Below are 19250 nucleotides of genomic sequence, written 5' to 3'. Positions count from 1 at the left end.
GAAAATGACTGGCTTTCTTGAAGAAGAAACAAAGAAGAAACTTTTATTTCTTGCATAGCTGCAAGACAAAGCCATACAATCTTGACACTTAGTTAACTTAAAGAAACATTTTTCAAAATACCTCTTGACTGTGTGGATCTTGTAACTCTGACACAAACGTGCCTTTGGACTTGTGCAAATAAATCATTGGAAGAATTGATTGGGCAAAGCAGTCATTGAAAGAGTGGCTGTTGAAGAATCATGACGAAGCACTTGGAGATCATCAATTTGTCATTTTTGTTGGAACACGAAAGGGAAACAATATTGGGAGTATTGAAGAGAGACGAGTATCTGAAAAAAGTTGAAGATAAAAGGATAAGGTAACCCTTTTCATTATTGTTAAAAATATGGTCCATAGGATAGATATTTTTGTGGTACGTAGTGAAGATTTTCTAGATGCCTTAGAAGGATGAGTGTTGGGAGGTGGCACAGTTAATTATAAGTCAAAGTAAAGTGTGTTAAAAAGAAAATTGCTTGCCATTGTGGCCCTCTGTAAACAAAAGACTGTGTCCATTGCTTCAAGGCAAAAGAGTAAGAAAGATAACAAATGCAAAAATACACAGCAGTCACTTTTAAATTTCAGATTCTGTAGATTTTGCCCAGTTTGGCTGAATTTCCTCCGTGAATGGAAGGCTTTAGTAAGGCTCTTGAACTTTCTTCCTCTGAGAGGAGCTGTATGCTTTGTGCCTTCCGAACTGACTACGAGAGGGGAAGTTTGGAAGGTGTCACGTGGAGAGAAAGTAGGCATCTGCCTCTGTACAGGAGTCCATACAACATGGGGCAAATGCAAGATAGTGACCTTTTTCTTTCTGTTGCAGTACTTGCAGAATAGGGAGGAGGAGGGACACTTCGTTTTTCAAATGACTTATATTTACTAATAAATAAATAAAACTGAAAATCTCGGGTATGGATCTCAAAAATCGCTGATGGGAGAAGTAGAGACTCAGGGTATTAACAGAGTCCATGTGTTCTTTTCTGAGGAAAAAAGGTAAAAATCAAAGTTCAGAGAACAATGTGTGGAGGTAGGCTGAGAGTCAGCTATTTTAGATGACTCAAATTCAGTTAGTTCAGCTAAGTATCAGTTCTGCAAATGTTCATATGCTTTTCCAGTATGTTGTTGCTGCTTCCTCTCACTTCTCCCTGCTGCCCTTTTAAACTTTCATACAGTGCTGGTTCTGAGAAACAGGCTTACTGTGGATGTGTGCAGCACTTGGCATTGGCAAGGCTGCTGAGTGTAATGGATGACAAAGGGAAGATTTCCAGCCTTTGCTGGTTTCTGTCCATGTATTTCAAGGCTGTGCTGCATTGTTCTTCCTTTTGATTTGCTAAAAAGCATTTCAGACATTGTGCATTGTAGAGATGTACGTTCAGCACGTGCTGAGGCTTCTTTTGTATAAAGCTATTATTTGGAGATCCATGCAGAGTTAGCCACTGGTTTTGGAAGTCTTTCTACCTTGAGAAAAGCAAGTCTAAGTGGAATGCCTCTATTGGTGTGCAGCCCATTTAAGTGGGGAAACGTAGTGGCTCATCTAAATGGAGCAGGCTAAAACTGGTTGCTTCTTCTGTTGCAAGACTGGAAGGAAAGGTGTTTCTTTATGGTGGTGTGGGCAAATTAATCATTTCATCTCCTTCACGATTTGTCAGATGAAGAAGAAAACAAAACACAAGAAAACAGATGGAGCACTGTTTGTTCCAGGCATTGTGCTCTATTTTGTAATAGGATAAGCATTTCAAAGTGTTTCAGTTTTCTAAGGAGGTGGCCTTGGAAATGTGTCACATGCAAGTAGTCATCAATCAAAGGTGTTGGTATGAAGTGTGGCAAGTGTAGCAGATCACTAGCTTCTCAAACCCTCAGAAAGCTTTCTTTTCTGCTACTGTCATTTCCCAATTGCAAGTGGAAAGTTGAAACTCCTGAGGAATTTGGTTTGGTGGTTTTTTTGTTGGTTGGTTGGTTTATGTTGTTGTTGGTTTTTTAATACAATGTCATAAAACCCCTAATTTTTTGCCTTTTTCGGCACTACCTGGAAGTGACTCTGCCAAAGCTACTGAGTTTGAGAACCCAAGACACCTCTGAAGGATGTGGTTCAGTAAAGCAACAGGTGGTATTGGCTTATCTGTGTTTTGGTACAAATGGAAAGAGCACCCTAAGAAAAAGCTAGAAATGAAGCTAATCTGAAATAGAATGCTAATTAGGATAACTAACGATGCAATGTGATGCTTATGCATACTTCTAGCACCTGTATATGAATGAATTGGTTTCAGATTCAAAATATATTTGGAGAATTTTCATTAGACCATACGGTGCCTGATAATGGTGGAATGTAGTCTATAAAAGGCTTCCAAGATATACAAACTATAAAGAACTGGGTGGGTAACTGCTTCCTAGGAGACTTCATAATTTTTCTTTCTGAATACAGCTTGGCAAGGATATCTTTAATTATGGCTTATAAATATACTTCAGAGGAACATTTGTTGTCTTTGGAATTCCATTTGGTGCAATCTGTTGTATATTTTATTGAAGAACTTTGCAGAAGAACAAGTCCCTTTGTATTTATTTTCAAGGCACTTTTCATTCTGGCAAGATGCTTACTTGTACGTTGTACTGAAGAATTTTTATTAGTCTGTTCCACTCTTTCTGGATCTATCTTGATAATTGTTTTTTTTCTATTCCTATTAGTCTTCAGAAGCCATCGTAACTTGAAAGGGTCTTTCTATTCAACGTGAAAGCAATAGTAAGTGTAGGATGATGTCCTAATAATGTAATTGTTAGGAGTTATTTTCACTGTCACTGCTCATACTTGTGTTCTGGAGTGCAGGTGGCTGTCCTTGTATTTTAATTTGACGTACATACATTTCACTTACATGTGAGAGAAACACAGAAGGCAGCAGGTACTCTTTCTGTGGTCTAGTTTTGATAATACAAATAAGCAACCTGCTTAATAAATATTAGGGTTTATGTTCATAACTTCAAGTGTGCATCTTATGCAACTGGAAATTTTCTTTGAATATTGATTTAAAGCTGTTAGCAGATTACTTGTGCAAATAACCTACAGTGTTCTAAACGTTGCTCTACAATGCTTTTGATGTCAGTCAAATGACCACCATAATTGTTTTCAAATGCTAAGATTATTTGGGTGAAATCATTAAATTACATAGAGCTAAAATAGCTAAAAACAGTGAATTTGACCATACTGAGGGTGAAAAAAGTAGAGTGTTTTTTTAACATGTGAGTTGCTGGAAGAAACTTGCACCCAGATAATGTCAGTCAAGATATTCTGAACTGAATGTTTTGGACTGAAACATGTCTCTTTTTCCTTATTTCCCCACCCTTTTACTATTTTTAAATAGTTTTGTTCTTTTAAGACCCTTTTTATGAAAACCCATATCACATTTAATGCATAGTGTCACAAGTCATGAAACCAATAGTAAACTGAAAGACTGTATTTGCCAAAGGTGGGGGTGTATCATGTACTAGGTGTGTTTCATCTAACTGTTGTTGCTTTGTTTCTGTTCCAACAGCAGCCCCACTGCATCCTCCCCAGCTGTGGTGTTACAGGGAACTGGGTCTGATGGTCATAGCATTTTGTATTTGGAGCTAGCTCTTCATCTCAATATTATTATGCTACCACAGAGTAAACACGTGTGACACACTTAGTGTTTTCTTACTTTGACTATTTTCCAAGACAGCATTTAAGGTACAAAGGTTCTTTTCATTCTTTACAAAGTGAAGCTGTGGATACCATGCTTTTAGCAGAAGAGATACCAGCGCAGTAATTGCTGAACTGAGAAAACAAGGAAGGAGCATGCCAATTTCTTCCAAGGATAAGGCTTTATTGGGTTATTACTTGAATCATTCCCTCAGCATTTAGGTTGCCAGAAGTTGTGGAAGAATTGCACCAGCCCCAGATCTGTATTGACAGGGAAAGTTGGCATTCCTGTCTTTTCAGTTAACTAAAATGGCATCTCCTTATCAGTCCAAAGAGATCACCAGAAGCAATTTAGGGTATTAACTTCATTACAATATAGCAGAAACTGTTAGCATGGATACCACCATGTGGTAACTACAGGCAAGTACTTTAGAAAAAAAAAAAAAATTAAGTTTGAGTAACAGGAATTGGAATTGACTTATCTGCTGAGTATACATTGGGACTTGTTTATAAGCACAAAATGATAGCAAGATAGTATATGGTATGGTATATGGTCTATGGTTTTGCAAAACTGCCTATAAATATTTGAAGGAAAAGGTCCTTATGTTAAAGCATATTGCTCATCCATACCTGTATGGGAAGTTAGGAGGTTGCCTGTCTGGCAGCCATCTCATTTGTCAAGTGAATTTAACACATCGTTATTCTTTGAGCCAGAGACTTTCCCATCAAAAGTAGTTACTATTGCCAGTACTCTAAGGGTAGAGATGCCTGTTTTGCTCTCCAGTGTTCTTTGAGAATGAAGATCCTTCATTGGTGAAAGAATTTCTGATGGTGATTAATTCTCATACTCTGGGTACAATTTATTTTATCAAAGACTAGTAAGAAACCAACAAGCAATTTGCCTTTTTTTTTTTTTTTTTTAATCTTAGTAACAGTTTTTAGTTGAGACAATGAGGGAGTTACTTGAAAATGTTCATCTGTGGAAGTTTGTCATCATTATGTTGTTATATGTCATCCAATATCATTTCAGTACCCCTCCCTCCTTTCTTTCTGTTTGCTGGGCTTTGTTCTACCATTCATTATAGCACTTCTTTTCCTTTGCAAATTCATTCTTTGCCTTTCCCTGTTTCCTTTTGTTGTCACCAATATACCTCCATACTTGGATATTCTTAAGACAGTTTTTATCATACAGATATGTTACATAAGCAAAATGTGAAAATCTGTGCTTATTTTATAAGAACCTAAAAAATACTTCAGGTACTCAAATGGCTAGATTTTACAATGCAAGGAGATCTCAATGGAAATTTTTGGTAATAGCCCATCCTTTTGTGAATTGCCAGTAGTATTTACTGTTACTTTCCACATATTGTGTCAGATAGTGGAGGGAATCTGGTTGAATTTGGAAGAGATACTGGGAATCAGTTTGAGGAGGAAACTTCCTTTCTCTCTCAGCCTCCAGAAGTATGTTGATACCAGTTCCTGCACAGAAAAATTCTCTAGTATCTAAGTTAACAGCTGCACAGCTTCAGAAGGAGGATGTGACAACTCATCTGTGCAGGCAACAGAACCTTCTTAAGAACAAGAGTATGACAGGAGCAATTTCATACATTTAAACTTTTTTCCTGCTGAAGTCTTTAATTTTAGTTGGTTGAGGACAGGTTTTGTGGTTTGGTTTTTTGTTTGTTTGGGTTGTTTTACTGTAATTTTTTATGACTCTTTGAACTCTGGAAATTTAGAATGGCAAAATAAAATTAGGAATAGTTGGATTCTGCTGCTCTGCATCTTAAGATCAAAAAGGGTTTTGAAATTGGGAGAAGGAAGATGGAGAAATTTGAAAATCAAACTGAGGAATCATGTATGCCATTGCATTTGACAGTGGTTTTTCAAAAAAGGGAGAGGAGATGAGGTAGAAAAATTTTTCAAAATAAAAAGTTTTCCAAGATCCTACTGAAATGGGGGGGGGGGGTGTGGGGTGTGGAATCAGTTTGGTATTTAAAAAAAAAAAGTTACCTGACTCAAAGCAAGTGGATCATGCTTACAGAGTTAGAGGAAATGATGGCATTCATTTAATCATAGAATCATAGAATCGTTTAGGTTGGAAAAGACCTTTAAGATCATCCAGTCCAACCATTAACCTACACCACCAAGTCCACACTAAACCAATCAATGGTAGACTAGACTAAACCATGTCCCAAAGTGCCACATCTACCCATTTTTTGAACACTTCCAGGGATGGTGACTCCACCACCTCTCTGGGCAGCCTGTTCCAATGCTTGACCACCCTTTCCGTGAAGAAGTTTCTTCTAATATCCAACCTAAACCTCCCCTGGCGCAGCTTGAGCCCATTTCCTCTTGTCCTATCGCTAACTACATGGGAGAAGAGCCCAACACCCACCTCCCTACAACCTCCTTTCAGGTAGTTGTAGAGAGCGATAAGGTCTCCCCTCAACCTCCTTTTGTCCAGGCTAAACAGTCCCAGTTCCCTCAGCTGCTCCTCATAAGGCCTGTGCTCCAGACCCTTCACCAGCCTTGTTGCCCTTCTCTGGTCATGCTCCAGCACCTCAATGTCTTTCTTGCAGTGAGGGGCCCAAAACTGGACACAGTATTCCAGGTGCGGCCTCACCAGCGCCAAGTACAGGGGAATGTGAATGGCACTGAGTGTCTTGCCTCTTGCAGCAGTATAGCTATTCTACTTTTCTGTATTTGGGGAGTCAGTGTCCTCTAGGGTAAAGCATGCTATTAAGAAAAAATGGACGTGTTAAGGCTTCTTACTGCTTCTTCCTCTTTGCAGGATTATAAGGGTTTGGGAATATTCCATCTCTGGAGGCTGCATTCATGAGGGAATGAGCACCTTTGCCTTGTGGCTCTTAGCATCAGTAGGGAAGAGGCAGACTGGTTTAGGGCCTCTTTTGGACCTCTTTTAGGACCTCTTGCAGGCGGTGGGCAACTATGCCAAGAGCTACAATCGCTTGCTGCTCCTTGGTTTGGATTTTGTAGAATTGTGGTTCTTGCTGCCTGCATTTTTTCCTCATCTTTTCAAGGCATCAGGTTTTCATATTTACTTGTTAGAATCATAGAATGCTTTGGGTTGGAAGGGACCTTGAGAGATCATCGAGCCCAACCCCCCTGCAGTAAGCAGGGATTGAACCTGTGAACTTGGCGTTATTAGCACCATGTTCTAACCAACTGAGCTAACCCGGCTGGTCAATAGATAGACTTAATCTAGGATCTGAGTCATTTGTCCAATTCAGTGTTGGCCAAGCCTTTTGTTTGGTTGGGCTTTGTTTGTTTGTTTTTAATTTTATATAGGCCTTTTAGGCCCCATTGGGAAAGGCTTAGGTTGTCATTAAGTGTTACCTGGAATACTAGTTACAAGAGAATTCTTCTCCAATGCACTTAATGTATTTTCTCATACAGTAGAGGGATCTTAATATAAATTCACAGTTAGAGGAATAGCTAAATATTCTGCTATCCTTGGCAGTAACAAATTTCTTTTTAATAGCTATCTTCTATCAAACAGCTGTTGTAATAGATGGTTTAGAAACTTCAGTGTATGATAGAATTCTTTTTCTCCAGCAGCTTATTAAATTGGCTTCTGCTGAGTTTATTTTCCCTTTCATATTACTAGGAGAGGATTGATGAAGATTAATTCTTGTTTAATATTTGAGATTAAAAATATCTAACTGAATGGTTAATTAGATTCTTTTAAAATTAAGGAGAGCTCAAATGTTAGAATGGCAAAAGGAAATTGGGTGTTTATAATACAGCTGGTTCCTGTCTTGGGGGATAAAGAGCAGTGGTAAGTCAGTCCAGCTACATGCTGCACTTGTTATCCCTTTTCAGTATTGTGTAACTAGGGCAGCTAGACTGTAGTTGTTTAGAGGCTGTTATGATGATGGATTTTTTCAGATGACCCGCCCACCTCCTCCTACTCTTCCTGGCCCTTGAGACATTTCATTCTTTATTTTTCTTAAGATCTGAACATATTTGTTACAGTCAATCAGTAGTTCAAGTCAACAAATAGTATAGGGAATCCCAAAAGAAAGTTCATATCCAGTATACCTGTCCACACATTGGTTGCTTGCTTTTTTAATTTTTCTATTTTATTTGTTTGATTAAGTAAGCGGAGAAGCTGTGGGCTGATTTATTTTATCTCAGTTTCCTGAAAGTCATCAAAGGCAACTCTGTATTAAAAAAAACAAGAAAACAAACACTTTTCAGAATTCATGCTGTTGGCAGATCAACTGTCATCTGATAAGAATTCAAGACTTTGTATCACATAAGCAGTGGAAAATACTGTTGCAGTCACCACTACTGGACAGTAGGAATAATGCCTTTTTAATGTCAAAAGAATATTGATAAGTTTTTCAACATGTTGATGTCTAAGCAAGCTTTTGTTTAAAAATACACTGTTTATTGGTTTGGGCTGATAGAGATATCCTTATTTCAAATTGGAACTATTTAAAACCCAGGCTTTGTGCCCAGTGATGCCTCTCGTTAAGCACAAAAGGGCCTGAAAGTTTCAGGGGAGAGGGAGAAGGCTGGAATGGAAGGAGTTCAGTGAAGGTTTTGTTTCAAGATTAAACACCTGTATGCAGTCTATAGGACATAATGATAAGTACCGAAAAGATGGTATCATATTGCCTGTGGAGTTCCTGAAATGCAATGGATCACTGTTGATTTTATTTCTTTATGTAGAAATGAGCCATTGAAAATAAATCTTTTATGAAAAATGAGCCTTTGCTAGTGCTTAGTATTTTAACCCTTTTGAGATTTGAGGATTAACAACATTCATCTTCTCAGTTACACTGACACTTGGGCAAGGTTCAGGTTGTTGTTTTGCATGCAGATGTTCAAGTCCCAAAAGAAAATGGAACTGAATTGTATGTGCCCCTTTAGTTCTATGGTATGTGATTGAACAAATCTTTGAAAAACTGAATAAAAAGTGAAAATACAGTTGTCTCTCAAAGACTACCTCTATTGAACATTGGCTGGCAGTTCTACTGTCTAAAAAGTCACAGTTTCAACAGGAGACCATGAAAAAGATGAGGTAGAAAGATCAATGATCAAGTAAAGAAGTGGTGGTCCCTGTTGTCAAGCAAATTATGTGGAGTGAGGTGAACAGGAGAAACATTGTAATCAAGAAAATGGGGTGGCAGGGGACCTGTGCCAAGCATATCCACATAAATTTGCCAACAAGGAAGGTCAGAGATGTGAAGGTTGGGACAGCCTTGCTGCAGTGACCATGAGTGAAGTTCAAAATTCTGAGTGGAGGGAAGGAATAAAAATGGATCACAACTCTGGACTTCAGGAGAGCAGATTTTGGGTTGTTCAGGGACCTGCTGCAAAGTCTCATGGGAGACTGTACTGGGGAGAAGAGTGGTCCAAGAGAGCTGGTTGGGGTGAGGTTTTTTGGTTCAGATTTTTTGTTTTGTTTTGTGGGTTTTTTTGTTTTGTTTTTTGAACAAGGAGTGCCTGACAAAACATAGACATAAAAAGGAAACATACAGGAGGTGGAAGTAGGGACAAAAGACCTGGGAGCTTTGGGCAGTGATGGGTCTGTTTTGGAGCCAGCTGGAACCGGCTCTGCCTCCAAAGGTACAGCCCCTGATTTCATCTCACAGAGGCCACCCTGGAAGACCCCCAACTGCCAAAACCTTGCCATGTAACCCAGTACAGGAGCAGAGAGAGTTTTGTGTGAGGAAGCTGAGTAAAGCTGAATTAGTTAGTGTTTGCTTGTTGTACTCAGACGTAAACCATAGCTGTCACCTCTGTACCACTAAGTTAGATCAACTGTTTGAGCTGAACTATGAGAAGTGAGTAGGAAGAGTGGAGCGGCTGAGATGCCAAAGAGGCCACATGGAAGCAAGGAGCAGTCCCAGGGCTCCAGTTGGACAGTGTGTCCTTGTCTGCTGTCAGCTCACAGGGGGAAGGTAGAACAGAAATTTGTAGGTGCAGCTGAAGGTGGTTATCCAGGTGGCAGATGCAAACTGGATCTGCCCTTCCTCTTCTTTTTCTTGGGTCTAACTTTTCCATGCTTGAAAGTGTCCTGACAGCAGCATTCCCCATTGCAGCTCTGAGCACTGTTCATTGGGTGGACCCAGCAGCAGAGGCAAATGGATGACTTCAGCTCCAGGAAGACAAAAAGTAGATGAGAGGGACAGAAGCGCCAAGTATTGGCCAGATTAAGAATTCCTGGTGAAGAAGGACACTCAGCTGTGATAGGGAGGGCTTTGGGGGTGAACCTGGCAAGTGCTGCAAAACCTCTCAATGTATGAAAACACAATCCAATTGTAAAAAATTTCCCTGAGATCAGTTGGTGCTAAAAGTGGCTGTACCTCAGTGGTAATTAGATGTCTTCACAAGCACTGAAAGGTGTATTTGTTATTTAAGTGGGTAGATGTGGTATCTGTTTTAAAATGGTGTGGTCGAGAGCGTTCTAGTAGTGGGGTGGTGGGGAGTTGCCTTTAGTTCTCAGTTCAGAAGCAGCAGATAAATTGACTCTTGCTGTTTGAAGGCAGGCTTGTTTAGGAGGTAGATCCAAGGAGGGTGTGGCAAAAGCAGTAATCATCTGCCTTCCCTGTGCACAATGGCAATATTGCAGTGCAGTTGGCAGTTGCTGTAGTGCAGGTCACCCATCTGCATTTGGAACTGACTGACTGACAGAAGAAGAAAATGGATGTGGACCTGTAACTAAGTGTGTTTCTGCAGGAGGTAGCTAGATGTAAGATGCAATTGATAAACTGTTAAGAACAATGAGCAAAGGACCAAGAAAGCTCGTGAAGCCTGGGCAGACTTTTGAAGGCTATGGCATGAGAGAAGTGCTGTTTGGATTGAATGTGGGAGGAGTCCAAAGCAGAATGAAGAAATCACTCTTGGATAGAGGCCAGCAGAGGAAAATGCTTGACAGAATTTGTAGTTGCTGCCTGGAGGGCTTGGACATGCCCTTTTTCAAATGCTGTCAGAGGTTGAGCATCTGCAGGCCAGGTGGCTGCAGAGCAGCTGTTGTTCATGGGATCCCAGTGGGAAGCAAAACACTAGCCAACCTTTTAACAAGGCAATGTATCCACAAATAACCTAATTCTGTCAGAGCTTATTCCCTGGAGGCCTAAGCAATGTTCCTGGCCTCCTTCATTGGTCTGCAACCTTCTATTGGTTTTGTCTTCCCAAAGTGTTTTTCTTCCTGAAACCTTTTTACTGATCTTTAGGTGAAGCCAGTAGCCAGGTTTTTTAAATCCCCCTTAAAGCATCTACGTGTATGCAGAGATGGTGATTTCAGTGAGCTTGAGTGCTTCATGGTAGAGGGACTCTAGAGGCTCTTGGCTGATGGTAGTGCATGAAAGAGAGTGTAGGGAAGGGTGAGTGAATGGGGACACAGCAACACCCAGGCATGTAAAACTCAAAGAACTTAGCAGCTGCTGAGCTGGGGCCCTGGGGAGGAGGTATTCTGGGGTAGAGTGGAGTGCAGGAAGGGTTTGAAAGAATGGAGGAGGTTGAGATAGGAGGGGTTTGGTGAGGGGGAGGGAAGTCAGGAAAGAGCCTGGAGAGACCAAGGGACCTCTAGGTTGTTGATTGAAAAGACTGAGATGGATGAGAGGATAAGAGGAGTGTGGGGTTGAGTGGATGGAGCTTCAGCTGAGAAGTGTTGAGAGGACATAACAATTTTGACTGCATACAGGAGTATATTAGCAGTTGAGGCCAGTGATTATCCCTTATATTCAGTAATTGTGAGATGACATATGGAATACAGTTTCCAGTTTGGGGCTCCCCAGAACAGAAGGGGCATTGACATACTAGAGCATGTTCAATGGAGGGCCATTGAGATGATTAGAGGGCTGGAGCGCATGATGTAGAAGGAGAGGTGGAGGGGACCGGGTTTTCTTATCCTTCAGAAGAGAAGGCAAAGGTGAGACATGATTGCTGTCTTCAAGTCTTTAATGTGACGGTATAGAAAGAATGGAGCCAGACTCCTTACAGAGCTAGGCAGTGAAAGGAGAAGAGACAATGGGAACAAGCTGTAATGTGGGAGATTCTGGTTAGATATTAGGAAGGCCTCTTTTTTTTTTTTTTTTTTTTTGTAAAACAAAACAAAAAGCCATAAAGGTTATCAGATTCTGGAACAGGTGCCCAGAGACACTGTAGACTCTTTACCTGGAGTTACTCTGTTACTCAAGATTCAGTTGGGTCAACCCAGTCTGGTTGGCCCTGCTTTGGCTGTGAGTTTAGACTAGGTGACCTCCAATATTCCCTTCCAACCTAGATGGTTATGTGGGCTAGGGTGAGAGGGGTAAGAGCTAGAGGCTGTGGCATGGGAGGGAAAGCTTTGTAGTTGAGGTCAGGAATCAAGGTACAAGGAATTAAGTGAGAGGTTTGAATTATGATGGGGTCCTGCTTGAGTTCCTGCTTCAGGAATATAGGCATGGAAGATTGCCTCTCCTGTCATCCTTCCTGACTCTTTCTCTTCAAATTCCCTTTTTTGCTGTTGGAAATACAGTAGTTACATCTCACTTATGGTTATTTTCTTGTTAAGGACCCAACTCATGCACTATTGAAATTGCAGCCTTCAAAATTAGGTCTTAAATGCAAATATTTTTATCCTGCAGAGTCAGTGGCAGAACTGGTAATCTGCAAGTCACGTTATTTAAACTGACATTCTCCTTTTTTTTTTCTAATTGTGGCATCAGAGTGTAATACCACTATCTATTTAGAAGTTTTAGCTTGGGGGTTTTTAGGCTTTGAATAGCTGGTGCAGACTTGCATATGCGTTCCTAGCTAACTCTACACTGGCATAGTATTAAATGCACACTAATTACAGGAAAGATTTTCTTCTTTTCCTTCTGTGGATGCACAGGAGAGTCCCAGTTTTGAGCTGCTGTCAACCTGGGCTTAGCATGACTTTAATTATTGATGAGGGACAAGCAAAGATGGTTTACCAATTGTTCAGAACTGCTCAGCTATCATACTGGTCTACCACAAGATTTTCCTCTTGACTGCATGTCTGAGAGGTGGAGGATAGATTTATTTTTCTTTGTCATATGTGCGTCAAAAAATACAGTGAATATATATATAAAAAAAAATTGTATTGTCCTTATTTGTGTCTTGTAGTTTTTAGCACTAAAGCTTAATCCATTAAAAAGTTCTTACAGATCATTGAGTAGTACCTCCAAATTAAAAGATTTTATTTTCTTACTTCTAGGAAATTGAAAAATGAGCTTCTGGAAGTGAGAAGGAAAGGTGGAAACCGTCGTTGTCAACAGGACAACAGCAGGGTCTGTGTTCGCTGTCAGAAAAGCCTGGGCTTAATCTTTGACAGAGGAGACCTGTGCCAAACCTGCAAACTTCGAGTTTGCAATAAGTGTCGTGTCGTGGGAACTGACGGGCAGTGGAAGTGCTCGGTGTGTGCCAAGATTGCGTAAGTTGTGCAGCTTTCATAAATATGTTTAGAGATTACTGCTGTGTAAGTAATTTTGTGCTGGTGTTACTGTTTTACATCCCCTTAGCACAAAAGCATATGCACAGCAAGTACACAAGGGAAGGGGCTTATATGGTGGTTTTATTTGCTGCAGTATTTTGCAGTATCTTTTTTTCCAGTTCCAAGCAAGTTTCAGCTGGCTTGCTTTCTAAAGAAAGCCGCAAACATCACAGATACTAAGCTGTTGGTGGGAAGTACTCTGAAAATGACAGAAAATCAGTTACAAGCCAGTGACAGTCTATTCACATTATGAAGACATAAATGTAAGAATCAAGTAATTCAAAATTAACAAAACTGAATTAAGAACAAGTGACGTCTGTATGTTCTGACTGACGTGGTAGGTGGATTTATAAGGAAAGAGATGTAAAAACTGTGAGTCCAAGTACTTCAATCCATGTTTCTATCCTTGCTTTTTTCTGTGTTTATAGTAACTGAACATCTCTGCATGAAGAGGGAGGGCTGTAGCTATAATGTCTCTTTTAGTGAACATTCTAAAGTAAACTGTGCTATGGTGGGAGGTAAAACAAAAGGGGATATCACATTTGTCACAGTTGGAATATTGAGCAGGGGGAGTGGAGGAGGAGGGTAGCAGATCACAGTGCTGAAAAGCAGAGAGTTGGTATTCTAGCACAGGATATCAAGTAAATAAACAAAAAGAGATGTTATATGTTCAAAGATATTTACTTGGTGTATACTTGGAAGAATAATTCACTTGATAGGTATGATAATATAGGATTTTGTAGCTTGACTCAGTAAGAGAACCATGAAGGAAAGGAGAAATGTATTTGGCAACAAAATTCAGTCATGTATCCTGATGTAAGAACTGGATGGTATAAGAAAAAGACATGTTAAAATAATCATGTTAAAGGGGGAAAGAATCCAAGTAATTTCAAAGGGATTTGGGGGGGGGGGGGGGGAGGGTTGGTTGGGTTGGTTTTTTTTTCCAGACCATCAAACTAATGAGATCAGGAAGATAAGGTTTTTTGTAAATTGTATCAGAGAGTGAACCCAAATTGCTAGTTACGTCAGTCTTTGGCTACCTAGACAGTTATTGAAAAATTAATACAGCAGGACATGGAGTTTAGGTTTTACGTCTTCTCGCTTTAGCTTTAGAAGGTTAACATCTGTTAACATATGCTTTAACCTTCTCTGCAGCCAGTGGGGCACATCCAGAGGACAATGTCTCACCTCTTAAGATTTTGTGAAATTATTTTAAATTGGTGGGGGCCTGGCTGAGGTCCTTGTAGTTTGCTTAAGCCAGTTCCTGAGACGATCTCAGTGCTGTGCCTTACAGAAATGATGGGGTGCAGGTGAGATGACAGAGTGGAGGATGGCAAACACAATAACTACTCTTTAAAAATGAAGAAAGGAAGAACAAGGGATTTGTTGACCCTGTCAAGTTACCTTTAATTTCTCTAAAAATACTGAAACAAATGATTGCTGTGCTGTTTGAAAGCCAAGAGGAGATGACAGGATGATGAGATGACAAGATGACGAGTGAGAGCTGGCTCAAGAACAAATAATGTCAAAACCATTTTAATTTCCTCTTTTGATAGGGTGACAGACCTCATGAATAGAGGAGGATGTGTTGATGTCTTACAATTTGACTTAAGTGAACCTTTTGATACTTTCTCTCATGCCATTCTAATAAGCTGATAAACAAGAAGAGCTATGCCCTGGAATAAGTTCTGTCAGTGTGATTGCAGCCCTGCTTCTCAGAGCAGTTATGGATATTTCCCTGTCAAAAAAAAAAAAAAAAAAAAAAAAAAAAAAAGGCAGTGGTATAGAGTTGAATATTTCCTGGCTTTTTACTGTTAAGTATTTAATTAAGGACTTTGATGCAGCAGATGAGTTTGCCAGTTACACCTGCAGGAGACATAAAACTGAGAGGTGCTGCAGGCATGCTGAAGGACAGGATTAGGATTCATAGCGATGCTTACAATTTAGAGAAGTGGTCTGAAGGAAAAGCAAGTGGTGGCTCCCTACGGGCATGTGGAATTACTGTATTTGGGCAAAAATGCAGCTGCAGAAATGTAGAATGAGGATAAAAACAGCTTATGCAGCTGTTCCTTAGGAAAGGATCCGAGTATTGTACTGAATGAAAAGCTGGACATGAATCAAGAGTATTTTCCACTGTAGAAAAGTCCAGCGTCACACAGGGATGTACAAGCAGAATTATGGCCTGTAATATACGTGATGCAATCCTGTTTTATGTAGAGCACTCTGCCCAGTTTTGTGTAGCACACTTCATGTTGGCCAACTGGAGAGAGTTCAGCGGAAAATAATGATCACAAGCCTAGCATACAGTATGTCCAGAATAATGGAAGGAGTTGGAAATGTTTGGCCTAGGCAAGAGAAAACTGAAAATAACTGAGTTTTAAATCTATGAAAGGCGGCTGCATTGAGGAGGCATACAGGCTGTTCTATGTACTCACTTTGGATAAGCAAAGTAATGTGATACCCAAATTGCAGTGAAAGGATTTAGTTTACGTGGTATGAATACTGATATAACTTGGAGAGGTTGCAGAATCTTGTTTTAAAACCAGGTTGGATAAACTTCTCTCAGGAATGAGGACATCAGTAAAGATGGTCCTGTTTTGGGGCTGGAAGATGGATGAGGCAATTTCTCAAAACATGTCACCCCTATTTCTTGTGATTGTGCTGCAATTCTGTATGCCAAGCAGTGGTCCTAGCAATCATCTTGAAAACCAGTTCTGGTTGAAACCCGTCTCTACGTTATTACAAACCATGGTGTAATTTGTTTGCCAAGTGCTAAACTTTGCAGGTACTACAGTTTTGTCCCTGTTGGGTAATATCTTTATTACATTGAAATCTCTCTCTGTCCCTTCTTTTTGTTCATATGCAGTGTTTTTGCAAGACTATAGTGACAGTTAATGATCTGTAAAATGCCTTTTCACTGCTAGAAGCGCGCAGAGAGATTATCTTCTGTGTGGGCAGTATAGAGACGAAAGTTTGAGATACATATTTCAGTTAAATCATTGTGTGTAATTTAGATTATTTCCATTCTGCTTTCCTTTGTCTCACTTAAGTGAGAAATGCAGGGAAAATTAGAATTTTTAGGCTTTTTTAAATACATTTGAAGGAGGAGCTGATTAAGTTAATGTGAATAGGGCCTTTGGCAAGATTAAAAGGCAGATGGTAAAGGAAAAGAAAATGGGAATCCAGAGTTAAGAGGCAGTTATGCTGTATAAGTAGCAAACAAAAGGCAGGAGGAGGGGAAAAAAACTTTTAGCTCTGTAGCATTGATCTGCATACAGTGTTTGTGTCTGTCAATTTGGAGCGTTTCACCATGCTAGTGGCTTTGCAAAAAGTGTTAGGAAACTTTTGCCCAGTCCTTTTCTTTTAGTAACCTTGATGAATGAGACTAGGTTAATGTCAATACCTGTATACTCTAGCACCTGCTGTGCCGTTCCATTAGCGGAGCCAGGTTATACTGTTATAACGTATATGTATGTTGTCATACATACTGTGAGACCCTTAAAAGGCAGGGAGAAGGATTCATGGCTTTCGTGAACTCTTTCCAGTTTTGGTGCTGTATTAGTCCTTGGCTGTTCTGCCAAAATTGTCCTCAAGAATGTCTGTGAAGTGCCGCTTAAGGTGATGGTGATAGTAGTAACCTGTAGAAGTGCTGTTATATAGTCGTCAGTTATATCTGCAGGAATATGTTCGGAACCAAGTTTTTCAGAAATGTTGGGAAGCCTGCTGCATTACATCTGGTGTCAGTGAAGAAGGTCTGATACTGGGTGTTGAGTGTGTTCATTCAAAGAGAGGTTCATAAGTACTACAGAAACTACTGCAGAAATCCCTTTAAGTACATAGATAATCCAAAATGGTTGCTGAAACAAAGAATGTCTTGTGGCAATAAAAGAAAATGTAGATAATATCAGCCGGCTGCTGCCTGTTGGTTCATTACATTTTGAGAACAAGACAGTCTTTATTTATGTGATTGTGTGTTTGATAGTCACACGTTGTAGTATTTAATGAGGTAAATCAAGTCTGTACGTAGCTATGCACTTAATGAAAGAGGAAGCTTTCTGCTCCATTCCCTGCATACAAGGAACTGAGGTCATCAGGAGCTTTCAAACCTAGGTGCCAAAAGAGAAACTTTCCATTAAGGTAACTTTTTCCCCTGTGTTGTCTTAAAATGTGGTGAGTTTTTGTTTTCCATTTGGCATCTAAAATGATCAATAGGTTGAGAGAAATCAAGTTCTTCAAGCAGCCTGCTGACAGGCTGATTTTGCATCTTGATGCTTTCTGTATTTCTCATTACGAATGTGTCTAGATATCTGCGAACAATGCCTTTATTTTGATTGAGTTCTTCAGCAAGATAAAATGCCTCGGTGGTCCCAGTTATTACAGCAGAACAAAGCAGTAATGGGAAATTTATCTTCAGCTTTGAAATAATTATGTTGTCTTAAAATGTCATGAAAATTCATCAGTATCTTAGTAACATTTATTCCCATTAGGAGCCTAAAAATAGAGGCATTTCAGATGTTTTAGTATGCAAATGCTTTTCAGTTTTCTTATAATTTCTTTTTATTTTAGTAACTTCTAAGCAAGTTTGCCTTCTTTTAATAGGGTCAAAAATTTCTATTTAATAGCCTCACAGCATATTAAAAATTACTCTGGAATTAATTTATGTTATAGAAAATACTCTGTGGAATTGAATACATACAAAGATGTGTGTGTAAGTTTTGGGTTGTTCATGTATAGCCTGTATTTTATCCAGCTTTTGGTCTTGCCATTTTTTCTTCCAAATTTTACTCCCCATGAGGAAGTAAAATACATAAGAAACAGGAGAGGAAAAGGAAGCCAGGCTAAATTTCTCTCCTCTACTGTGGATGTGGGTTAAGCTGGATGATCAAATGGATAGTGAAACTGTTTTACCAATATGGTTTTTTTTCCAAAAGAAATCATTAGAAGTAATAATTGGGACTTTCCATCTTAAATGGAATTTTTATAATTGGGCTTTTAACCATGAAATGTCTTGCAAAAAGGAGTGGAAAATAACAAGCTGAGTTTTTGGCAGGGGTAGGCCAGAGGTTATGTTCCATTTTTAAACTGAGCAGTGTGTTTGTGAAGTTAATTTGTTTAGTAGGAGATCATAGAGGGAGAAGAAGCATGGAACCATAACGTACTCCTTCTCACATGATGATATGAGTAAGTGGATCAGTAATTAATGTATAAGGACTTTAGCTGATACCTAAAGTATTTGGTACTAAACCTACCTACTTGAACATGATTTGCTTTAAAATTTTCCGAGTCATTTTAAGTATAGGAAAAAACAATCATGCAAAAATTGCTGCTATTACAATTTGTAACACTGTTTTCTTTCTTTCTAAAGCTGCTGACTTCAGCATCTGTTGTACACCTTGGAAGGCCAGTCTAAACACTGTTTTGGTAGAACACATACATATTTTTTACTTTGTATGCTACATGCTAACTGAGAAACTAAAGTAAAGAAAATGCATGCACACACCAGTCAGTATGGACCTTGGACCCATTTTAAAAACAACACAAAGCAAACCTGCAAGTGCTGATTTGATATACTGTTGCATAAAAGCTCTCGTTTCTTTTCCCACTGAAACAACTATCTACATGGAAAGGGTTTATTTAAGTCCTGTATCAGAAACAGAAAAAAGATGAACTATCTCAGTAGGAAAGATGGTCTCCCTTTGTCGTAATTATAAATGCATGAAAATAATATTATTTATTATAAGACTGTTTAGGTCTCGCTCTTCAATTTTTGATTCAGAATGTCAAATGCAATTTGAAATTCAAACTTCAATTCAGAGACTTAGGCAATCATTTAATCTGAATTCATTTCTACTTATGTGTAGAACAACAATTGTTTTAATAGGTACTCCCAACATGTATGAATGATTAAGATCACACGAATACTAGCCTTTCTGTGAATTGTTCAGTATATGTGAAAAATACATCTGATATTAATGCACTAGAAATTCAAAGCTACAAAGCTTCAATTTTTTTCCCCTTTATTTCATTAGAATGTGATATTTTTGTAGAGGTGATCTGTTGGGTAAGGACATTTTCACACAAGGGGACTGCCA

The 19250-nt window shown here is 39.3% G+C and overlaps 1 protein-coding gene across 1 annotated transcript in view; it reads left to right on the top strand.

Annotated features, from left to right (window-relative positions):
• The first annotated feature begins 240 nt into the window (after positions 1 to 240).
• SYTL5 (synaptotagmin like 5) overlaps positions 241 to 19250 on the top strand; it is a 58478-nt gene continuing 39468 nt past the window's right edge. The window contains exons 1-2 of the mRNA XM_075721265.1: positions 241 to 359; positions 12883 to 13098. Of these exons, the coding sequence (XP_075577380.1) occupies positions 241 to 359; positions 12883 to 13098 (335 nt within the window). The remainder of the gene's footprint in view (positions 360 to 12882; positions 13099 to 19250) is intronic.

Source organism: Pelecanus crispus, chromosome 1 (genome assembly GCF_030463565.1).
Source record: "Pelecanus crispus isolate bPelCri1 chromosome 1, bPelCri1.pri, whole genome shotgun sequence".
NCBI classification, from domain to species: domain Eukaryota; kingdom Metazoa; phylum Chordata; class Aves; order Pelecaniformes; family Pelecanidae; genus Pelecanus; species Pelecanus crispus.
Note: the sequence above shows the minus strand (reverse complement) of the source record. Positions and strands in the feature narration are given on the sequence as shown.